This window comes from Oncorhynchus gorbuscha, linkage group LG03 (assembly GCF_021184085.1).
Source record: "Oncorhynchus gorbuscha isolate QuinsamMale2020 ecotype Even-year linkage group LG03, OgorEven_v1.0, whole genome shotgun sequence".
In the NCBI taxonomy this organism is placed as follows: domain Eukaryota; kingdom Metazoa; phylum Chordata; class Actinopteri; order Salmoniformes; family Salmonidae; genus Oncorhynchus; species Oncorhynchus gorbuscha.
The window spans coordinates 20,902,504-20,927,028 of NC_060175.1; the positions used below are offsets into that span (position 1 = coordinate 20,902,504).

Genomic DNA, 24,525 nt, shown 5'->3' on the forward strand with positions numbered 1-24,525 from the left:
AGCCTTACGTTCGGGAGCCGACAGAGAGTATAGTCTACCCCGAGGAGGAGTGGTCCCCGGAAGGAGATCAATACTACAATCATACGACCGGTGAGGAGGAAGGGAGTTGGCTCTGGACCGACTGAAGACCGTGCGCAGATCATGATATTCCTCCGGCACTCCTGTCAAATCGCCAGGGTCCTCCTGAGAAGTGAGGACAGAAGAAACGGGAGGGATAGCAGACATTAAACACTTCACATGACAAGAAACGTTCCAGGATAGGATAGAATTACTAGACCAATTAATAGAAGGATTATGACATACTAGCCAGGGATGACCCAAAACAACAGGTGTAAAAGGTGAACGAAAAATCAAAAAGGAAATAGTCTCACTGTGGTTACCAGATACTGTGAGGGTTAAAGGTAGTGTCTCATATCTGATACTGGGGAGATGACTACCATCTAAGGCGAACATGGGCGTAGGCTTCCCTAACTGTCTGAAAGGAATGTCATGTTTCCGAGCCCATGCTTCGTCCATAAAACAACCCTCAGCCCCAGAGTCTATCAAGGCACTGCATGTAGCACCCGAACCGGTCCAGCGTAGATGGACCGACATAGTAGTACAGGATCTTGATGGAGAGACCTGAGTAGTAGCGCTCACCAGTAGCCCTCCGCTTACTGATGAGCTCTGGCCTTTTACTGGACATGAATTGACAAAATGTCCAGCAAGTCCGCAATAGAGGCACAGGCGGTTGGTGATCCTCCGTTCCCTCTCCTTAGTCGAGATGCGAATACCTCCCAGCTGCATGTGCTCAGTCTCTGAGCCAGAGGAGGGAGATGGTTGCGATGCGGAGCGGGGAAACACCGTTAACGCGAGCTCTCTTCCACGAGCTTGGTGACGAAGATCTACCCGTCGTTCTATGCGGATGGCGAGAGCAATCAAAGAGTCCACACTGGAAGGAACCTCCCGGGAGAGAATCTCATTTTTAACCTCTGCGTGGAGTCCCTCCAGAAAATGAGCGAGCAGCGCCGGCTCGTTCCAGTCACTAGAGGCAGCAAGAGTGCGAAACTCTATAGAGTAATCCGTTATGGATCGATCACCTTGACATAGGGAAGCCAGGGCCCTAGAAGCCTCCCTACCAAAAACTGAACGATCAAAAACCCGAATCATCTCCTCTTTAAAGTTCAGGTAATTGTTAGAACAATCAGCCCTTGCCTCCCAGATAGCTGTGCCCCACTCTCGAGCCCGGCCAGTAAGGAGTGATATGACGTAAGCAACCCGAGCTCTCTCTCTAGAGTATGTGTTGGGTTGGAGAGAGAACACAATATCACACTGGGTGAGAAAGGAGCGGCACTCCGTGGGCTGCCCGGAGTAACAAGGTGGGTTATTAACCCTAGGTTCCGGAGGCTCGGCAGACCAGGAAGTAGCAGGTGGCACGAGACGAAGACTCTGGAACTGTCCAGAGAGGTCGGAAACCTGAGCGGCCAGGTTCTCCACGGCATGACGAGCAGCAGACAATTCCTGCTCGTGTCTGCCGAGCATGGCTCCTTGGATCTCGACGGCAGTGTTATGAGCATCTGTAGTCGCTGGGTCCATTCTTGGTCGGATCCTTCTGTTATGCAGGTGAATGAGGACCCAAAAGCGACTTGGCGAAAACAGAGTCTTTATTCCAGTAAAGGAAATAGGCAATACTCCTAGACAAATCGGAGCAGAAAACTAAACATAAAAACTAATTCCACTCGTAGTGACGAGGACAGACTGGAGACTCGACCATAAACTGTAGGTTGCCTCGGGAAGGCACCGACCGTAGCAGACTCAGACACCTGCTCACACGCAGCATCTGAGGGAAACAAGACACGACAGGGCGAGACGAAGACACAGCATGGCGAACAATATACAAGGATCCGACAGGACAGAAACGGAAAACAAGGGGAGAAATAGGGACTCTAATCAGAGGACAAGATAGGGAACAGGTGTGGAAAGACTAAATGAGTGAGTAGGAGAATGAGGAACAGCTGGGAGCAGGAACGGAAACGATAGAGAGAGGAGAGAGAGGGAGGGAGAGAGAGAGGGATAGAAAAGGGAACGAACCTAATAAGACCAGCAGGGGGAAATGAACAGAAGGGAAAGCAAAAAGACAAGACAATATAAGACAAAACATGACAATAGAGGTAGAATTACAATATTACAGTTAGTATAATTATAATTGTAAATCTATTAATATGGTAGATCCTAACCATAACAACTGAAAAGAGTCAATTTTACCTCTGACAACGCCACATCGTCGGAATTTGATTTGAAGCGGAGGGAGAGAGAGAAAATGGCTTTATCTGTTGGGAAACGTTAAAATCACACAGAAAACCACTGACTAAAACCCTCAATGTTTCAATGATCTCTCTCTCTCTCCTTTAAATGAGGACTCACTCTATAACAGCTGTGAGGATCACACACAAAAACACACACACTCAACCCACCCCACTACCCACCCACTCTTTTGTTGTCAATCTACTCTGGGAGCTCCCTGTATAATTTAGACTCCAGCAGCAGGCTGTTTATTGTCTCTTATAAGCATGCCAAATGACATGAAACCAAAGGGCCTTTCATTTTCAATTGACAAGATTTCCCCTCAGTATCAATATTTTCTATGGCAAGCACATAATGAGATGAAGGATCTTAGGTAACCAAAACCGAAGTGAATCGAGTGACACTGGCACTCTTCCAGAGGTTTTATGGTGGATCGGCAAAGTTTTGATGAGATTTTAAAGCTTACTGTAAGCAATACTGAGATTTACCATAAACCAGTTCACAAAAGTTTGGATCAGACTGGTTTATTCTGAATCCACTGCTACATGTATATGAAAATATAACTTCATTCCGTTACGGACAGATTGTAAAGAAAAAGTCATGTTTAGTTGTAATTGTGTTTTCTGTTTCTGTATGTACTCAGGCATGGGACCAGGTGTGCCGGTGAGATCGCCATGCAGGCAGACAACAATAAATGTGGAGTCGGGGTGGCGTACAACTCCAAGGTTGGAGGTAATAGATGTAACGCAAGCACACCTGGTGTGTGTGTGTGTGCAACTCTTTTGAGTGGATGATTACGCAACACCACTTTACCAAATGACTGAGCAACAATTGGGCACCTATTCCACAGAGGAGGTAGCTAATATTTAATATTAAAATGAGAAAATCTATCAGATCTTTAAGTAGGCCTACACCAGTTAACCAATTGTGCTATTGTGTGTTTTTCTCCCGTGTTATTTGTAGCTTATTTTGTACATAATGTTTTGTACATAATGTTTCTGCCTCCATCTCTAATTCTCTAAAATAGCTTATATCAGGAATCAAGGTAAGACCCAGATGCAGACTGTTGAAGTATGTTTATGTTTATGTTTATTGTAGCAACAGGGGCAGGCAAAGACAGGTCAAGGCAGGCAGGGGTGGAAAATACAGAGAAGGCAAAGGTACAGGACGGCAGGTGGAGTCAGGGTCAGGCAGAGTTCAGTAATCCAGAGATGGAGCAAAGATACAGGACGGCAGGCAGGCTCAGGGTCAGGCAGAGAGGTCAGGCGGGCGGGTACAGGGTCAGGACAGGCAGAGGTCAATAACCAGGAGGACAAGAAAAGAGAGGCTGGGAAACGATAGGAGCTGACAGGAAAAACGCTGGTTAGCTTGAACGAACAAAGCGAACTGGCAACAAACAGACAGAGAACACAGGTATAAATACACAGGGGATAATAGGGAAGATGGGCAACAGCTGGAGGGGGGTGGAGACAAGCAAAAGGACAAGTGAAACAGATCAGGGCATGACAGCTTCTAGATATCAGGACAGCGATTACTCACCTCGTACTGGAATAAAACGACACCAAGGATTTACTTCAGACAAGGTGATTCACATGAGAAAGAGATGGAGATATATTGGGGACGTAGGTGGGGTGCCTTGTTAGGATCCTACGGCGAGTGGGTATTCTGCCTCTACCATCAGTACTACTAGCCTACGTACAATCATTGGATAACAAAATAGATGAACTTCGATCACACATATCCTACCAACGGACATTAAAAACTGTAATATCTTATGTTTCACCGAGTCGTGGTTGAATAACATACAGCTAGAAGGTTATACACTGCCTCGGCAAGATAGAACAGCCGCCTCCGGTTTGACAAGGGACAGCGGTCTGTGTATATTTGTAAACAACAGCTGGTGCACAAAATATAATAGTAAGGAAGTCTCGATGTTTTGCTCACCTGAGGTAGAGTATATCATGATAAGCTGTAGACCACACTATTTACCAAGAGAGTTTTCATCTATATTCTTCATAGCTGTCTATTTTCCACCACAAACCGATGCTAGCACAAAGACAACACTCAATGAGCTGTATACAGCCATAAGCCAACAAGAAAGCGCTTATCCAGAAGCAGAGCTCCTAGTGGCCAGGAACTTTAATGCAGGGAAAATTAAATCAGTTTTACCTCACTTCTATCAGCATGTTAAATGTGCAACCAGAGGGGAAAAAAACTCTAGACCACCTTTACTCAACACACAGAGACACGTACAAAGCTCTCCCTCGCCCTCCATTTGGCAAATCTGACCATAATTATATCCTCCTAATTCCTGCTGACAAGCAAAAACTGGAGCAGGAAGTACCAATAACTCGATCAATAAAGAAGTGGTCAAATGTCGCAGATGCTAAGCTACAGGACTGTTTTGCTAGCACAGACTAGAATATGTTCCGGGATTCTTCCAATGGCATTGTGGAGTACACCACATTAGTCACTGGCTTCATCAATAAGTGCATTGATGACATCGTCCCCAAAGTGACTGCACGTACACACCCCAACAAAAAGCCATGGACTACATCAGCACTGAGCTGATGTAATGAGCAGGACTCTAAGAAATCCCGCTATGCTTTCCGACGAACCATCAAACAGGCAAAGTGTCAAAACAGGACTAAGAATGAATCGTACTACACCGGCTCTGACGCTCGTCAGATGTGGCAGGGCTTGCAAACTATTATAGTATACAAAGGGAAGCACAGCCGCAAGCTACACAGTGACAAGAGTTCACAGTGGCTCGCGAAAGTATTCACCCCCCGACATTTTTCCTATTTTGTTGCCTTACAACCTGGAATTAAAATAGATTTTTGGGGGGGTTGTATCATTTGATTTACACAACATGCCTACCACTTTGAAGATGCTAAATCTTTTTTGTGTATGAAACAAACAAGAAATAAGACAAAAAAATAAACATGAACGTGCATAACTATTCACACCCCCCAAAATCAATACTTTGTAGAGACACCTTTTGCAACTATTACAGCTACAAGTCTCTTTGGGTATGTTCCTATAAGGTTGGCACATCTAGCCACCGGGATAATTGCCCGTTCTTCAAAGCAAAAGTGCTCCAGCTCCTTCAAGTTGGATGGGTTCCGCTGATGTACAGTAATTTTAAGTCATACCACAGATTCTCAATTGGATTGAGGTCTGGGCTTTGACTAGGCCATTCCAAGACATTTAAAAGTTTCCCCTTAAAGCACTCAAGTGTTGCTTTAGCAGTATGCTTAGGGCCATTGCCCTGCTGGAAGGTGAACCTCCGCCCCAGTTTCAAATCTCTGGAAGACTGAAACAGGTTTCCCTCAAGAATTTCCCTGTATTTAGCGCCATCCATCATTCCTTAAATTCTGACCAGTTTCCCAGTCCCTGCCGATGAAAAACATACCCACAGCATGATACTGCCACCACCATGCTTCGATGGTGTTCTCGGGGTGATGAGAGGTGTTGGATTTGCTCCAGACATAGCGTTTTCCTTGATGGCCAAAAAGCTAAATTTTAGTCTCATCTGACCAGAGTACCTTCTTCCATATGTTTGGGGACTCTCCCACATGCCTTTTGGCGAACACCAAACATGTTTGCTTATTTTTTCTCATTAAGCAATGGCTTTTTTCTGGCCACTCTTCTGTAAAGCTCAGGTCTGTGGAGTGTACGGCTTAAAGTGGTCCTATGGACAGATACCCCAATCTCCGCTGTGGAGCTTTGCAGCTCCTTCAGTGTTATCTTTGGTCTCTTTGTTGCTTCTTAATGCCCTCCTTGCCTGGTCCGTGAGTTTGGGTAGGCAGCCCTCTCTTCACAGGTTTGTTGTGGTGCCATATTCTTTCATTTTTTAAATAATGGATTTAATGGTGGTTCGTGGGATGTTCAAAGTTTTGGATATTTTTGGGAGAGCTCCTTGGTCTTCATGGTGCCGCTTGCTTGGTGGTTCCCCTTGCTTAGTGGTGTTGCAGACTCTGGGGCCTTTCAGAACAGGTGTATATCTACTGAGATCATGTGACACTTAGATTGCACACACTGCTGGACTTTATTTAACTAATTATGTGACTTCTGAAGGTAATTGGTTGCACCAGACCTTATTAAGGGGCTTCATAGCAGAGGGGTTGAATGCATATCCATGCACCACTTTTCACTTTTTAATTTTGTAGAATTTTTCGAAACAAGTGATTTTTTTAAAATTTCACTTCACCAATTTGGACTATTGTGTATATGTCCATGACATGAAATCCAAATAAAAATCAACTTAAATTACAGGTTGTAATGCAACAAAATAGGAAACACTCCAAAGGGGATGAATACTTTTGCAAGGCACTGTACCAGATGAGGTAAATTACTTCTATGCTCGCTTTGAGGCAAGCAACACTGAAGCATGCATGAGAGCATCAGCTGTTCTGGATGACTGTGTGATCTCACTCTCCGTATCCGATGTGAGTAAGACTTTTAAACAGGTCAACATTCACAAGGCCGCAGGGCCAGACATATTACCAGGATGTGTACTCCAAGCACTCGCTGAACAACTGGCAAGTGTCTTCATTGACAATTTCAACCTGTCCCTGACTGAGTCTGTAATACCAACATGTTTCAAGCAGACCACCATAGTCCCTGTGCCCAAGAACACTAAGGTAACCTGCCTAAATGACTACCGACCCATAGCTCTCAAGTCTGTAACCATGAAGTGCTTTGAAAGGCTGGTCATGGTTCACATCACACCACTATCCCAGAAACCCTAGACCCACTCCAATTTGCATACCGCCCCAACAGACACACAGATGATGCCATCTCTATTTCACTCCACACTGCCCTTTCCCACCTGGACAAAATGAATTCCTATGTGAGAATGCTATTCATTGACTACAGCTCAGCATTCAACACCATCGTGCCCTCAAAGCTCATCACTGAGCTAAGGACCCTGGGACTAAACACCTCCCTCTGCAACTGGATCCTGGACTTCCTGACGGTCCGCCCCTAGGTGGTAAGGGTAGGTAACAACACATCTGCCATGCTGATCCTCAACACGGGGGCCCCTCAGGGGTTCGTGGTCAGTCCCCTCCTGTACTCCCTGTTCAATCATGACTGCATGGCCAGGCACGACTCCAACACCATCATTAAGTTTGCCGATGACACAACAGTGGTAGGCCTGATTACCGACAACGATGACAACCCTATAGGGAGGAGGTCAAGGACCTGGCTGTGTGGTGCCAGGATAACAACCTCTCCCTCAACGTGATCAAGACAAAGGAGATTATTGTGGACTACAGGAAAATGAGGACTGAGCATGCCCCCATTCTTATCAACGGGGCTGTAGTGGAGCAGGTTGAGAGCTTCAAGTTTCTTGGTATCCACATCACCAACAAACTATCATGGTCCAAACACACCAGGACAGACAAAGCCTATTCCCCCTCAGGAGACTGAAAATATTTGGCATGGGTCCTCAGATCCTCAAAAGGTTCTACAGCTGCACCATCGAGAGCATCCTGACTGGTTGCATCACTGCCTGGTATGGCAACTGCTCTGCCTCTGACCGCAAGGCACTACAGAGGGTAATGCTTTCGGTACAGTACAACACTGGGGCCAAGCTTACTGCCAACCGGGACCTGTATACCAGGCAGTGTCGGAGGAAGGTCCTAAAAATTGTCAAAGACTCCAGCCACCCTAGTCATAGACTGTTCTATCTGCTACCACACGGCAAGGCTTCTGAACAGCTTCGACCCCCAAGCCAACAGCTTCGACCCCCTGAACATCTTCTCAAATGGCTACTCAGACTATTTGCATTGTCCATCTATCAAATCAAATCAAATCAAATTTTATTTGTCACATACACATGGTTAGCAGATGTTAATGCGAGTGTAGCGAAATGCTTGTGCTTCTAGTTCCGACAATGCAGTGATAACCAACAAGTAATCTAACTAACAATTCCAAAACTACTGTCTTATACACAGTGTAAGGGGATAAGGAATATGTACATAAGGATATATGAATGAGTGATGGTACAGAGCAGCATACAGTAGATGGTATCGAGTACAGTATATACATATGAGATGAGTGTGTAGACAAAGTAAACAAAGTAGCATAGTTAATGTGGCAAGTGATACATGTATTACATAAGGATGCAGTCGATGATGTAGAGTACAGTATATACATATGAGATGAATAATGTAGGGTAAGTAACATTATATAAGGTAGCATTGTTTAAAGTGGCTAGTGATATATTTACATCATTTCCCATCAATTCCCATTATTAAAATGGCTGGAGTTGGGTCAGTGTCAATGACAGTGTGTTGGCAGCAGCCACTCAATGTTAGTGGTGGCTGTTTAACAGTCTGATGGCCTTGAGATAGAAGCTGTTTTTCAGTCTCTCGGTCCCAGCTTTGATGCACCTGTACTGACCTCGCCTTCTGGATGATAGCGGGGTGAACAGGCAGTGGTTCGGGTGGTTGATGTCCTTGATGATCTTTATGGCCTTCCTGTAACAACGGGTGGTGTAGGTGTCCTGGAGGGCAGGTAGTTTGCCCCCGGTGATGCGTTGTGCAGACCTCACTACCCTCTGGAGAGCCTTACGGTTGAGGGCGGAGCAGTTGCCGTACCAGGCGGTGATACAGCCTGCCAGAATGCTCTCGATTGTGCATCTGTAGAAGTTTGTGAGTGCTTTTGGTGACAAGCCAAATTTCTTCAGCCTCCTGAGGTTGAATAGGCGCTGCTGTGCCTTCTTCACGACGCTGTCAGTGTGAGTGGACCAATTCAGTTTGTCTGTGATGTGTATGCCGAGGAACTTAAAACTAGCTACCCTCTCCACTACTGTTCCATCGATGTGGATAGGGGGGTGTTCCCTCTGCTGTTTCCTGAAGTCCACAATCATCTCCTTAGTTTTGTTGACGTTGAGTGTGAGGTTATTTTCCTGACACCACACTCCGAGGGCCCTCACCTCCTCCCTGTAGGCCGTCTCGTCGTTGTTGGTAATCAAGCCTACCACTGTTGTGTCGTCCGCAAACTTGATGATTGAGTTGGAGGCGTGCGTGGCCACGCAGTCGTGGGTGAACAGGGAGTACATGAGAGGGCTCAGAACGCACCCTTGTGGGGCCCCCGTGTTGAGGATCAGCGGGGAGGAGATGTTGTTGCCTACCCTCACCACCTGGGGGCGGCCCGTCAGGAAGTCCAGTACCCAGTTGCACAGGGCGGGGTCGAGGCCCAGGGTCTCGAGCTTGATGACGAGCTTGGAGGGTACTATGGTGTTGAATGCCGAGCTGTAGTCGATGAACAGCATTCTCACATAGGTATTCCTTTTGTCCAGGTGGGTTAGGGCAGTGTGCAGTGTGGTTGAGATTGCATCGTCTGTGGACCTATTTGGGCAGTAAGCAAATTGGAGTGGGTCTAGGGTGTCAGGTAGAGTGGAGGTGATATGGTCCTTGACTAGTCTCTCAAAGCACTTCATGATGACGGAAGTGAGTGCTACGGGGCGGTAGTCGTTTAGCTCAGTTACCTTAGCTTTCTTGGGAACAGGAACAATGGTGGCCCTCTTGAAGCATGTGGGAACAGCAGACTGGTATAGGGATTGATTGAATATGTCCGTAAACACACCGGCCAGCTGGTCTGCGCATGCTCTGAGGGCGCGGCTGGGGATGCCGTCTGGGCCTGCAGCCTTGCGAGGGTTAACACGTTTAAATGTCTTACTCACCTCGGCTGCAGTGAAGGAGAGACCGCATGTTTTCGTTCCAGGCCGTGTCAGGGCCACTGTATTGTCCTCAAAGCGGGCAAAAAAGTTATTTAGTCTGCCTGGGAGCAAGACATCCTGGTCCGTGACTGGGCTGGGTTCCTTCTTGTAGTCCGTGATTGACTGTAGACCCTGCCACATGCCTCTTGTGTCTGAGCCATTGAATTGAGATTCCACTTTGTCTCTGTACTGACGCTTAGCTTGTTTAATAGCCTTGCGGAGGGAATAGCTGCATTGTTTATATTCAGACATGTTACCAGACACCTTGCCCTGATTAAAAGCAGTGGTTCGCGCTTTCAGTTTCATGCGAATGCTGCCATCAATCCACGGTTTCTGGTTTGGGAATGTTTTTATCGTTGCTATGGGAATGACATCTTCGACGCACGTTCTAATGAACTCGCACACCGAATCAGCGTATTCGTCAATATTTCCATTTGACGCAATACGAAACATGTCCCAGTCCACGTGATGGAAGCAGTCTTGGAGTGTAGAGTCAGCTTGTTCTGACCAGCGTTGGACAGACCTCAGCGTGGGAGCCTCTTGTTTTAATTTCTGCCTGTAGGCAGGGATCAGCAAAATGGAGTCGTGGTCAGCTTTTCTGAAAGGGGGGCGGGGCAGGGCCTTATATGCGTCGCGGAAGTTAGAGTAACAATGATCCAAGGTTTTACCACCCCTGGTTGCGCAATCGATATGCTGATAAAATTTAGGGAGTCTTGTTTTCAGATTAGCTTTGTTAAAATCCCCAGCTACAATGAATGCAGCCTCCGGATAAATGGTTTCCAGTTTGCAAAGAGTTAAATAAAGTTCGTTCAGAGCCGTCGATGTGTCTGCTTGGGGGGGGATATATACGGCTGTGATTATAATCGAAGAGAATTCTCTTGGAAGATAATGCGGTCTACATTTGATTGTGAGGAATTCTAAATCAGGTGAACAGAAGGATTTGAGTTCCTGTATGTTTCCTTCATCACACCATGTCCCGTTAGTCATGAGGCATACGCCCCCGCCACTCTTCTTACCAGAAATATGTTTGTTTCTGTCGGCGCGATGCATGGAGAAACCCGTTGGCTGCACCGCCCTGGATAGCGTCTTCCCAGTAAGCCATGTTTCCGTAAAGCAGAGAACGTTGCAGTCTCTGATGTCCCTCTGGAATGCCACCCTTGCTCGGATTTCATCAACCTTGTTGTCGAGAGACTGGACATTGGCAAGAAGAATGCTGGGAAGTGGTGCGCGATGTGCCCGTCTCCGGAGTCTGACCAGAACACCGCCGCGTTTCCCTCTTTTTCTGAGTCGTTTCCTTGGGTCGCTGCATGCGATCCATTCCGTTGTCCTGTTTGTAAGGCAGAACACAGGATCCGCGTCGCGGAAAACATATTCTTAGTCGTACTGATGGTGAGTTGACGCTGATCTTATATTCAGTAGTTATTCTCGACTGTATGTAATGAAACCTAAGATGACCTGGGGTACTAATGTAAGAAATAACACGTAAAAAAACAAAAAACTGCATAGTTTCCTAGGAACGCGAAGCGAGGCGGCCATCTCAGTCGGCGCCGGAAGTCCCCCTCTCTTTTACGCTGCTGCTACTCTGTTTATTATCTATGCATACTTTTAACTCTACCTTCATGTACATATTACCTCAATTACCTCGACTCACCTGTGCCCTCGCACATTGACTCTGTACCGGTACCCCCTGTATATTTCCTCGCTATTGTTATTTTACTGCTGCTCTTTAAGTATTTGTTATTTTTTTACTCATCTATTTTGTACTTAATACTTATTTTTCTTAAAACTGCATTGTTGGTTAAGGGCTTGTAAGTAAGCGTTTCACTGTAAGGTCTACACCTGATGTATTCGGCGCATGTCTCAAATCAAATTTGATTTGATACATGTTTTATATATGGGCACAAGACCGCACAACGTTCAAAACACTTCAACTACAGTCAATCAAATATATCCCTGACGTGTTCCGTCATGTTGACTTGCAGGGATCCGCATGTTGGACGGTATCGTGACGGATGCCATCGAGGCCAGTTCTATTGGCTTCAATTCGGACCACGTGGACATCTACAGTGCCAGCTGGGGACCCAACGACGATGGAAAAACGGTCGAGGGTCCCGGTCGCCTTGCGTCAAAAGCCTTTGAGTACGGCATCCGGAAGGTAACACACCAAAGTGCCCTCTTTTTCCCTTTAAAAAAATAGCATCCCATGAATCTACATCATGTTATTCTGTTGTATCACCAAGTTCATATTGATTGTAAAATTGACCGTTCAACAGCACTCCACACTTCATAATGACTCATTTATAAATAAGGAACTCATATTATTATTCCAACATAATTAATCCATTTTAACCACATAGAAGTCACTACTAAAATCCAAACAAATAATCTAAATACATTGAAATTTGATTTAAAAAAAGGGAAGCTAGACAAGGAACCTAAGCAAAAGTGTCAGGACCCGGTTACGAACCCGGGTCTCCGGAGTGAGAAACAGTCACTTAACCAACTAAGCCACGAATAGTTGGCAGAACCCAGAAGATGAGGCAGACACAGCAGTACTTGAGACAGTGTATTTAATGAAGTAAAAAGTGAAGTTCTTCAGGAAAACATGTAACTCCACAACCTCAAAAGGAATTCTACAAGAACAAAGGTAATCCTCCAAGACAAAAAGGTAAATCCACAAGGTGGAAGGTATAGCACAAAAAGCCTCAAAAGATACTCAAAAACAAACAAACAAGAACAAAAAACAGAATTCCACAAGAGAGTCCACCGGGATCAACAAGGGTTCACAGAGTACTAGGGCTGGGTGCTAACATACAAACACAGAGCCAAGAACTGAGGAAAACAAAGGGTTTAAATACAATCAGGGGAAACGAGGCACAGGTGCAAATAATAATGGGGATCAAGGGAAAACAAAAGGTCAAAAGGCACAATGGGGGCATCTAGTGACCAAAAACCGGAACAACCCTGGCCAAATCCTGAAAAAAAGGCTACTAAAAACAAACTTAACACTAACTCCTCACCCATCTCCTTCCCCTCAGGGCCGGGGAGGGAAGGGTTCTATCTTCGTGTGGGCATCAGGAAACGGGGGCCGCCAGGGGGACAACTGCGACTGCGACGGCTACACAGACAGCATATACACCATCTCCATCAGCAGTGCCTCCCAGCAGGGCCTGTCCCCCTGGTACGCTGAGAAGTGCTCCTCCACCCTGGCTACCGCCTACAGCAGCGGAGACTACACCGACCAGAGAATAGTGAGTGACCTTAGCCCCCAGGTCCCCCACACCACTGTATAATTGAGATGAGTGTTTGGTCACATTTTGTTCCTTTACGTTGTAATAACTATGATAACTTTGTTTACTTCTGTCTTCCTGCAGACCAGTGCTGATTTGCATAATGAATGCACAGAGACACACACAGGAACCTCCGCCTCCGCGCCACTAGCTGCTGGGATATTTGCCCTCGCACTGGAACAGAAGTAAGGCAACAATCATGACTTAAACGATTTCCACTAATGAACTAGGTGTTTAGAGACATGTCAGACTTCTTATTTGTCTATCCCCACTAACCCCTCACCCCAGCCCTGAGCTGACGTGGAGGGATCTGCAGCACTTGGTGGTGTGGACGTCTGAGTTCGACCCGCTGGCCAACAACCCTGGCTGGAAGAGGAACGGGGCAGGCCTGATGGTCAACAGTCGTTTTGGCTTCGGCCTGCTCAATGCCAAGGCCCTGGTGGACCTGGCCGACCCGGCCACCTGGAAACACGTCCCTGAGAAGAAACAGTGCATAATCAGGGATGACTCCTTCCAGCCCAGGTACAAAGACACTCTAACATTCTAGTATACCAGAAACATCTAATGCTTCTGACATAACATACTTGCATTTGTCATTAACATTTTAGTAATTTAGCAGACACTTTTATCCAGCGCAGGAGCAATTAGGGTAAGTGCCTTACTCAAGTGCACATTGGCAGATTTTTTAATGTAGACGGCTCAGGGATTCGAACCAGTGACCTTTCGGCTACTGACCCAGTGCTGTTAACCTGCCCCCATGTATTGTTCAATTCAGACTAATTCCGGTGGACAAGCAAATTTATAGAGTTGCACCGATAATTCCATTAGGGACAGAATCCCGTGTCCTGAGATGTCCTTACATTTTGGCTCTTCTAATGACATCTGTAGTTTGACCTGTTTCTCATATGGAACAATTATAACAGTCAAATGAAAGCCAGAGATGTGTATTTTTGTGTGTTTATGTTATGTGTACGTGCATAAGCGCACATGTGTGTATGTATGTCCACGGTCTGTATTGATAGGAAAGCTAGGATTCCGACTTAGATTTCTTTAATGGAAGGCTCAAACAATCTTTGGAGAAATCTTCTATTTACTAATAACTTTAGGTTTTTAGGCTTTAGGAGTTTAAAGCTGGAGCTAAAGCTAGCTGGCAAATGTTGCAAAGCCAACATTTATTTCCAGATTAAACCTCTGAAGGAAGGATTTTTTACCTGAGCAGATGTTCTGTTTACCTTCATGTCAGATGAACTGTGTGAGCGCTAGATAGTTTAGTCACCAGCCCTAGGCTACAATGACCTTCAGTTCAAAGAATAGGTTTGGTATTTTAGAGTTTACAGTTATGGTTCCTTACCCTGACAGTAGTTTACAGGCTATAAGAGACTGTAGTCCACAGTTCGGATTTATTTTAACAGCCTTACTTGCCTCTGCTAACCAAACATCAATGGAAGAGATTAAGTCATTAAGACAATGTTAGCTATGGATAAAGTTATTTGTGACAACAAACACAAAGGACAAACACAAAACATGTCTGTACAACCCAATTCTTGATCATGTCCCTTTGCCAGGCAGCTGGGATTAAGCGACTCATTGGCATGCCACCCAGTTCCCTTTTTACCTAGGCCAGGGATCATCATTAAGTCTTTTATGTCCAACAATAAATAAATAAAAATATATTTTTAAAAGCATTGTTTTATTTTGCTCAGAAACTTTTGAGGGCCAAATAAAATCCCTTGGGGGGCCAGCAGTTAGGTAACTCTGACCTAGGCCATCATGATCACGCCACCTCTGTATAATCCAGAGGATTTAAGCATCCATGTGTGTCATTGCTCCAGCCATTCACATCCTGGATGAATATACGGATTAACCCTGATTCTGAGCCAACCACTGGCCATCCAAATGTATGTGTTGTCATACCTGGTCAATATAACATGTCATAGTTATGTAATTTACTCAGACAGACAACTCTCATTAGAAATATGTCAGAATGTTGACATGTATCCATAAGTAATGTCACTTGTGGATACATACCAATATAACCAGTAAATAATGGTTAAATGTCACTATTTTGATTTATAATGAGAACATGTTTTGTCTGACTGTATTCGATTGTACAATATATGAATCGTGGCCAGTATACGTTGAACCAATGTCATTTGGTTTGATATGTTATGGTGGTAGTACAACCACAGTACTAACTTCCTGTCCTGTGTCTTTTTCCCAGGGCATTGAAAGCAGCAGGAGAGATCACCATTGAGATCCCCACCAAGGCCTGTAATGGCCAGGACAACGCTGTCCTCTCACTAGAGCATGTGCAAGTGGAGGCCAGCATCGAGTACACCAGGAGAGGAGACCTACACATCACACTCACATCCCCATCAGGTTAGACACACACACACGTTTGTTTTACTATCCTTGTGGGGATCAAACAATTGATTCAATTTCAAAATCCTATTTTCCCTAACCATAACCCTTAACCTAACCTTATCCCCTAACCCTAAGTCCTAAGCCTAATTCTAACCCAACCCGTAATTGTAACCTTAAAGCATGAAGCACACCGAGAATCTCACTACCAATAGACTGCCGATAGGTACTTATCACAGTGGAAGGACGTTACTTCTCTTGCTAGAACAAAAGTGGTACCTGCTGCGTGCTGACCCGGTAGTGTCAAACCTACCCTTTGTAGAATAGTGACCAACAACTTGATTTGAGCCAATCAGAGAGCACAAACCCTCACATGGGGCAGCCAACATTGGTGACAACAAACCTTTTTCTTTAAGAAGGCATTTTCTCTGTACATCAAATCAAATCAAATTTTATTTGTCACATACACATGGTTAGCAGATGTTAAATGCGAGTGTAGCGAAATGCTTGTGCTTCTAGTTCCGACAATGCAGTGATAACCAACAAGTAATCTAACTACATCCACAGATGAGCCAGTCACACTTCATATGCAATGTAGGATATGGTATGGTAGCTAGTTATAGTAAGTACACAGATGCAATACACACAGCACTAAAAACTTCCTCCAAACTAGCTAACCACTTAGCAATTTTTGACCTTACAATTAAATCACAATGGATTTGCTGGTTTACATGAAACAGCTGCCTGTGTTAGCTGCCGAATTAGAGCAGTGTCCTTTAGCAAATATGCTAACGCTAGCGAGCTAAACAGTTGGCTATGTGCTGGCACTAGCAGTATAGGATTATGGAGAGTGAATTAAACTATTTATTCATCATATTTCTAGGTAGTTATCTAGCTGTGGCCATCTGGCTAGTATCAACAAGGACTTCTACAGAATACCAACATTAGCGCAGCTAGCTAACACTGGAATCTAGAACATAAGCAACACACACAGACATGCATTGACAAACAACGCTATTGCCACCTTCTGGTTTGGATGATTTTAATTGAGTAGCTGATGATTTCACAAATGCGATTGACTGCTGACACTGTTCAGAGGTGCTAAGTACAGTCGGCAGGCAAACGTTTGACAATCCTACCGATGTGTCTTAGCTATAACCCTAAACCTAACCCCTAAGCCTAAAATAGCCTTTTTCCTTGTGGGAACCGGCAAAATGTCCCAACTTGTCAGAATTAGCCTTGTTTAACTATCATTGTGAAGACTTCTGGTCCCCGGGATAGTAAAAGCAAAAAACACATACATACAATAGAAAACTGAAAACTGGAGCCAAACAAGGCTATATGAACCATTATTATTTTCTGGTATCAGGCACTAGCACGGTCCTGCTGGCAGAGAGAGAGAGGGACATGTCATCTAATGGCTTCAGGAACTGGGACTTCATGTCTGTTCACACCTGGGGAGAAGACCCAACTGGCACCTGGACCCTCAAGATAACTGACACGGTCAGTCAAGGGATAGTTCCACCCCATTACTTTCCAGTAAAGTTTGTTTAGACGATTTCAAACTTTTTAGAAAATGGAGCAGGCCTTTCACGGTGGTCGAACTGCTCCAAATGCCACATAGCATAGGCATTGTGTTGTATCAACATATTGTCTAAACAGGGTGTTTTTTTACACTATTTTTCTATTTCCCTTTGTCAGTCCGGGCGGATGGAGAATGAAGGCCAGATCCTGACCTGGAAGTTGATTCTCCACGGCACGTCAGAGAAGCCCGAGCACATGAAGAAACCCAGAGTGTATGTCCCTTACAACGCTGTCCAGAATGACCGTAGAGGAGTAGAGCACATGGACGACATGATGGAGGTGAGTGTGATAATTCAAGGGACTTTTCACCTCTATTTAACTTCATGTTTATTATCTCCCGAACCATACTAGTGTCTACATATGAGATAGTTAAATATACATGTGCAAATACGGTCTGTCGACTGTCGTCAGACCTCAAATACAATTCTGTGTAACTTACTTACCTCATCCACAAAACCATTTCTGTCTGTATGTTTGTTTGTCTTTCTCTCTATCCAACCCTATAGGAACTGTCCACCCAGGCTGAGGCCCACTCACCGCAGAAGACTCAACCCCCTCCTTCTGCCACCCCCAAGATGAAGCAGATGAGGCTCTCCTCCCCACCCCTGTCACCCTCCCTGGCCCTCCTGCGTCTCCTCCAGATGGCCTTCAACCGGCAGACCCCCGCCGCCCTGCCCCAGTCCCCAGAAAAGGCCCCCTCTAGCAGGGGAGAGCAGCACCAGGGCAGGCCATACTCTATTCCAGGGGGAGCAGGCCCTCGCATCGCTCCCCAGAAGCTGTACCAGGCCCTGGACAGGATCAACCAGTACCAGCGGGCCGGGCAGGATGAAAGCCTTTACAGCGACTACAGTGACGGCTTCTACAGAGCCAAGCCCAACAGGCACAGAGATGACCGGCTGCTGCAAGCACTCTTCAACATGCTCTCTAACGACAGGCAGTGAGGGAAGGGGGGCATGGGGTGGAACTCAGTGTGTGCAGGCTTTTGTTCCAGACCCAACATATCCAGCCCTGTAGGATTCAGGGCCGATTGAACTAATCATGGTCTACATTGAAGATTGTGCTTAGTTAACTACCGGTAGTTGAATCAGGTGTGTTAGTGCTGGGCTCAAGCCTACACATCCCTGCGGTTCTCCTTAGTCAAGATTGGCCACCACGGGGTAAGGTATGAGAGAGATAGGGTGAGGAGGTGGCGGCGGCTGGGCATGGAAGGAGCATGCGAGAGAGCGGGAGAGTGAAAGCCAGAGAGAAACTCTTCCAGCCAAATGTGTTGTTGTTTTTCCAAAACTCTGCTTTTCTTACCTTGCAGCATTCTAGCCTGTCTCTCTGTCTATCTGTCTTTCATTCTGCACAGTTGTAGGTCGGTTGCATCTCAATTCCCGGAAGTAGCTTTCCTTCCTCCTCCCCCTCCTCCTAATGTAGTGAAACCTAGCTAGCCCATAGACTTCCGCCATATTTTTTCAGTCTTCTAAGATCAGTATGCATGAAAGAAAAGAGGCAAGGAAAGGGGGCCCAAATAGAATACTTAGATTCAACTAGGATTCCATTCCACCCGCCTCCTCCAGCCATTTATCCACCTCTATCCACCATCATTCCACCCTCTTCCTCCAGCCATCTATCCACCTATATCCACCATCATTCCACCCCTTCCTCCAGCCATCTATCCACCTCTATCCACCATCATTCCACCCCCTTCCTCCAGCCATCTATCCACCACCTCCTCTAACCACCTATCCACCTCTATCCACCATCATTCCACCCCTCCACCAGCTATCTATCCACCATCATTCCATCCATTCCTCCAGCCATCTTTCCACCTCAGGATGGGTCCCAATAGTCTTAAAGGGACACTTCACTTCAAAACAAAAGTTAGTAAGATGTTTTCAGGCCTCAAAAGTGGTCTGGTGTAGAGATGAGTTCACGTACCAGGACACGTGTTTTTTTAGATCCAACTGTATGCCTCAACCCCAAATTAATGAAAAAATATAGGCACTGAATAAAATGAGGAAATGTATTTCCATTCGTCCAGATTAAGGAAAGGTATTTCCATTCATTCCAGATTTGGCATATATATGTAGCTGGATCTACTCAAGATTTGACACGGGACATAGACTCATCTGTTCATAACTTTTTGGGTATGAATCGTCAGACAAAACAAACTTGATTTTTGAGTCCCAAGAGACAGAGAGAAAAATATTAATAATTGTATATATTTAGTATATCAATTATATTTTGAGGCTCTATTTATCACCTTTACCTATCAGTGGTATTGAAGAAATGGAGACAAGAGAAGGAGATAAGGAAATAACATTAAGACTTTTGGGACACAGCCCTATTCTACCACCTGTTTGAGCATGCTACCTTCAGAATATAAATTTCATAATTGTTTTATGACTGACATGATCAAATATTATACAAAGACAATGATTGTAATGTTGTTTTTAAATATACTTGGCCTCTAAAATATCCACCTCTCTAAACTCTAACTCTGAAATATCGATTTAATATTATACTTTGACATGTTTATTTTGTCATGTATTTGTTTTCTGTAAGAGTAGAAGTACTCACCTTGCTACTGTATCTTAAACCCAAATCCTAATTTGAAGAATGTGATTTTAAGATATATGCACAATTTCAAGTTAGGTTTACGACTATACTTTAATATGCATAAAAAATGCAGTCCTCGTACTGATTGTTTTTCAAACTGAAAGCTCAAAGATGTTGATATGTTGCATATTCTTCACAGGGTGTCAAACAAAGCATTGGAGAGTTTGAGAACAGCAGTCTTTTACCCGGTTCTCTTGAGAAAAAAAAGTTCAGTTCCTGGGGAAATTCTTTAAATATTTTATTTTTTAAACAACAACATACAGTCTAAAACAAAATAAATAACCAAGAATCAATTGGTTGTGTCATTTTTATGGATGTTATCCGACCTGATAAGATATAAATACATATGATGAATATGATTGAAGCTTTTGCAAATTGGCAATGTTGAAACCATCTGAATACTTATGTATTTTAACTGCTCATATAAAATAACTATAAGTATCATACAAATGTTGTGCAATTTGATTAATTTTATATTCAAAAGTACAATGTTGCATTAAATGAAATATTTTTATAACAAAAATATATATGTATGTATATATTTATATATATATATATCCCTTAAAGTCTTTTTATTTTAGATTTAGTCAAATTCTAGGTTTATATTAATACAAACTAAATGGAATTATTAATAGAAATGAACACTGCCAAACTGTTGTGCTGCCAAATTTTGTAAAAGTTTTCCTGTGTTTGGGTGATTGTAAAACAGGCTTCGATGTTGTTGCTTCATTTACAAACTCATATTAATACAACTACATGGTTATATGCAACTTATTGGATATGTTCATTTATACAATATTTTGGTATTAGTGGACTTTCCTGATTCAATCCAGTTATACTTTACTGTAGGCGGGGCTTCACACCAAAAAACCATAACACATTTATAGTATAATGCCTTCATATGCCCTACATAAACATTCACGTTTATGCTCAACTGCAGGTTGGTAGATGTCACTGCATTATCTTATGGCAACTTGCGGTTGATAAGTTTAGCTGACATTTGCATGTATAAATGCTTATGTAGTGATTATGACAGTGTTAGGAACTGCTATGAATGTGCTACGTAGCCCTATGTATGTAAAGCCCCATACACTACAGTGTTCAGTATCCCCTGTTTTCTGTGGTATTGGCTCTAGCTCTACTCTCTGCCAAACAAGGTGAAAGATTGAGATGACAGATGAAGAATGGTTTACATGCATCCTGTAATTTATACATCTTTCAATGTAGCCAGTGTTGTTGATCTGTTTGTTAATATTTTGGATTTGATTGATGCTTCTGTCCAAGAGTTGAAATAAGAGTTGAAATATGTCGCTATTTATGTATGGATGTACAAAATTAGATTTATCGTAATAAACTGCAAAGTAACCTGGTGAATGTGTCTGAGTTGTTGGGATTACAACTGTGATCTGCCATTTCAGTTCATATAGACATTTCAGTTGATAAGGACATTCCAGGTCATATAGCCATTTTAGTTCATACTACATGGACATTTCAGTTCATTTAAAATTTCAGTTCATAGGGACACTTCAGTTCATATAGTCATTTCAGTTCATATAGTCATTTCAGTTTATATAAACATTTCAGATCTGGTAGAGACTTTAAATCATATAGACATTTCAGTTCATATAGACAACATTCTGAGTTCTATCACTAATTCCAGTTACAACACAACTGGACAGGTGAAACCAGACACAGGTTGACGTTTATTAGCATGAATCTTGTCCTGGAGGCCAAGCTGAACGGGCCACTAGATGGGTCAGAGGCAAAGTCCAAATTTGCTCTATTGTAAAAATGTGCTTTTTGGAGTTAATTTAAGTTTAGGATTAGGCATAAGGTTAGCAGTGTGGTTAAGGTAAGGGTTAAGGTTAGAATAAAATGGTATTACTTAATGTAACAACAGCTTAGGTAGTGAGGACCCTGCAGAGCTGCCTCCAGTACATGAGTCATCCAAATAAATGTCAACCTGCAAAGAGGACTCCCAGCACCTCATCGCTTTCACCTATCCTGTATTTTCAGCATTGTACAGATGAAGGCACCTTCATTCCACTTCTCTAATTTCCTCTCCATTCCTTATCATCTCCGTCCCTCTCCATATCTTGTCTCTCCAAACTCATCCCATCAGCCGAGATTCCTAACACATCTGGTTGCTTTGGCCCGAGAAGAGAAGAGTCCAGATGCCTGATGGGGTAAGAGTGAAAGGAGAGGGGGGAGAAAAGAAAGAGAGGAGGGAAGCCAAGGGAGTGGGATATGAGATAAAAACACAACTCACAAATACAGATGATGGAGAACAAGAATGGATAGCTTTACAAAGAGTGCTAGACGTAGAGAAAGAGAAAGAATAGTTTCCTGGAGGACATCCAGGCCTTAGCCCAAAGCCATGTCATGCTGCAGAGTCTTGTCTGTCCAGAGCATGGTGCTGTTCCCACTCTGCAAACTGCTCTCGGGTCAGTCCAACTTTGCCACCAACAGGCTTTCACGTCACCATTTACTCGGTCTCTCACTGTTGCGCTCCTCCCTCCCTCTCCTTTTGCTTTCACTCTCCTTCTTTCACTCTTTATTTCTTTCTCTCTATACCTCCCTTTCCTCTCTCTGTGAATACTCACATCTCAGGTAATTGTAAAATGGGTCATGGCTGTCGTTGATTTCAGGGTCTTTATAAAAATTGACACAGCCTACAAGTTCTGTAATGATATTGAGAGATAATTTCACTTCTTAAAGAATTCCAACTTGTCACGCTTCGAAAGTGTGAGTGCATTCTTCTCATTCCCAGTGTGGACTTACATTTCTTCCCAAATCAATGCTTCATTTTCAGAGCCTGCTATTTTCAGGTCTCTGTTCGATCATGTTCAAGTCCAGGCTCTGGCTGGGCCACTCAAGGACATTCAGAGACTTGTCCCGAAGCCACTCCTGCGTTGTCTTGGCTGTGTGCTTAGGGTCATTGTCCTGTTGACAGTCTAAGGTCCTGAGCGCTCTGTAGCAGGTTTTCATCAACGATCTCTGTACTTTGCTCCGTTCATCTTTGCCTCTACCCTGACTAGTCTCCCAGTCCCTGCCACTGAAAAACATCCCCACAGCATGATTCTGCCACGACCATGCTTCACCTTTGGGATGGTTCCAGGTTTCCTCCAGACGTGACACTTGGCATTCAGTCCAAAGAGTTCAATCTTGAATTCATCAGACCAGAGAATCGTGTTTCTCATGGTCTGAGAGGCTTTAGGTGCCGTTTGGCAAACTCCAAGTGGGCTGTAATGTGCCTTAACTGAGGAGTGGCTGGCCACTCTATCATAAAGGCCTGATTGGTGGAGTGCTGCAGAGATGTTTGTCCTTCTGGAAGTTTCTCCCATCTCCACAGAGGAACTCCCGAGTTCTGTCAAAGTGACCATCGGGTTCTTGGTCACCTCCCTGACCATGGCCCTTCTCCCCCAATTGGCCAGGCACCCAGCTCTAGTAAGTCTTGGTGATTCCAAACTTCTTCCATTTTAAGAATGACGGAGGCCACTGTGTTTTTGGGACCTTCAATGCTGCAATAATGCTTTAGTACCCTTCCCCAGATCTCTGCCTCGACACACTCCTGTCTCGGAGCTCAATTCCTTCGACCTCATGGCTTGGTTTTTGCTCCGACAACTGTGGGACCTTATACAGACAGGTGTGTGCCTTTCCAAATCATGTCCAATCAATTGAATTTACCACAGGTGGACTCCAATGAAGTTGTAGAAACATCTCAAGGATGATCAATAGAAACAGGTTGCATCTGAGCTCAATTTCGAGTCTTATAGCAAAGGGTCTGAATATTTTTAAAATATTTTGTGCTATACATTTGCCCCAAAAAATGTTAACCTGTTTTTTCTTTGTCATTATGAAGTATTGTGTGTAGATTGCTGAGGATTTTATTTATTTAATACATGTTAGAATAAAGCTGTAACGTAACAAAATATGGAAAAAGTGAAGGGGTCAAAATTATATAAATGAGATAACAATGAAAACAAAAAGTCCACTCACCATTATGATTATCATTTAAAAACGAAGTTCATTCTTCTGTCCTTCTTTATGAAATGGGCAATGGCAGCTTCATATAGATTGTCTTTTGATTTTAAATCCGAAATAAGTTAATTTTTGATTGCGATCAAAGCCAGAGCTGACAGTCGGGCCTGTCCAGTGGTGATCCTGGAATATGTCTTGATCCATTTTAGTCCAAAAAATGTTCTTTCTACTGAAGCAGTGGACACTGGAATGGTCACAACTAGACAGGTAAGCAGATACAATTGGTGCATACTATCAATTAGTCTCTTCTGCTGGAGAAAGTGGAGCAGTTCAGCCGGGCTCTTACCCTCGACGTCAGACATTGAGTACATAACATTGAGTTCTGTTTTAAGCCGCGGCAAATCAAAATTAGGGCCATAGCTTTCCTCAAGACTTGAGAACATATCTTTGGAAAGTTTGGTGTTTCCCTATATATTGGGAACATTTGTGGGTCAAGGAGGGCAAGAAACATGAGCCTTTCATGGTCATTGTGTCAAGGAATTATTGGATAAATTGGAGGAGAGTGAAGCGAGAGAGCTGTTGGTTTGGTGTAGATGCATGGCATTCGCCCTGAGGAGCGTGTTAGCCTTCCGATGCCACCTGAGTCAGCTCCCCATACTCGTCCTGAGAAGTGTGTTATAAGTTCTGGTA

General features: G+C 44.1%; 1 protein-coding gene across 2 annotated transcripts in view; it reads left to right on the forward strand.

Annotated features, from left to right (window-relative positions):
• pcsk1 (proprotein convertase subtilisin/kexin type 1) overlaps nucleotides 1-20,147 on the forward strand; it is a 33,010-nt gene extending 12,863 nt beyond the window's left edge. For both annotated transcript variants that reach the window (XM_046339957.1, XM_046339958.1), the window contains exons 6-14: nucleotides 2,927-3,015; nucleotides 11,998-12,170; nucleotides 13,054-13,266; nucleotides 13,390-13,490; nucleotides 13,594-13,827; nucleotides 15,527-15,684; nucleotides 17,036-17,169; nucleotides 17,368-17,529; nucleotides 17,757-20,147. In XM_046339957.1, the coding sequence (XP_046195913.1) occupies nucleotides 2,927-3,015; nucleotides 11,998-12,170; nucleotides 13,054-13,266; nucleotides 13,390-13,490; nucleotides 13,594-13,827; nucleotides 15,527-15,684; nucleotides 17,036-17,169; nucleotides 17,368-17,529; nucleotides 17,757-18,191 (1,699 nt within the window). In that variant the 3' untranslated portion in view covers nucleotides 18,192-20,147. The remainder of the gene's footprint in view (nucleotides 1-2,926; nucleotides 3,016-11,997; nucleotides 12,171-13,053; nucleotides 13,267-13,389; nucleotides 13,491-13,593; nucleotides 13,828-15,526; nucleotides 15,685-17,035; nucleotides 17,170-17,367; nucleotides 17,530-17,756) is intronic.
• The last annotated feature ends 4,378 nt before the right edge of the window (nucleotides 20,148-24,525 follow it).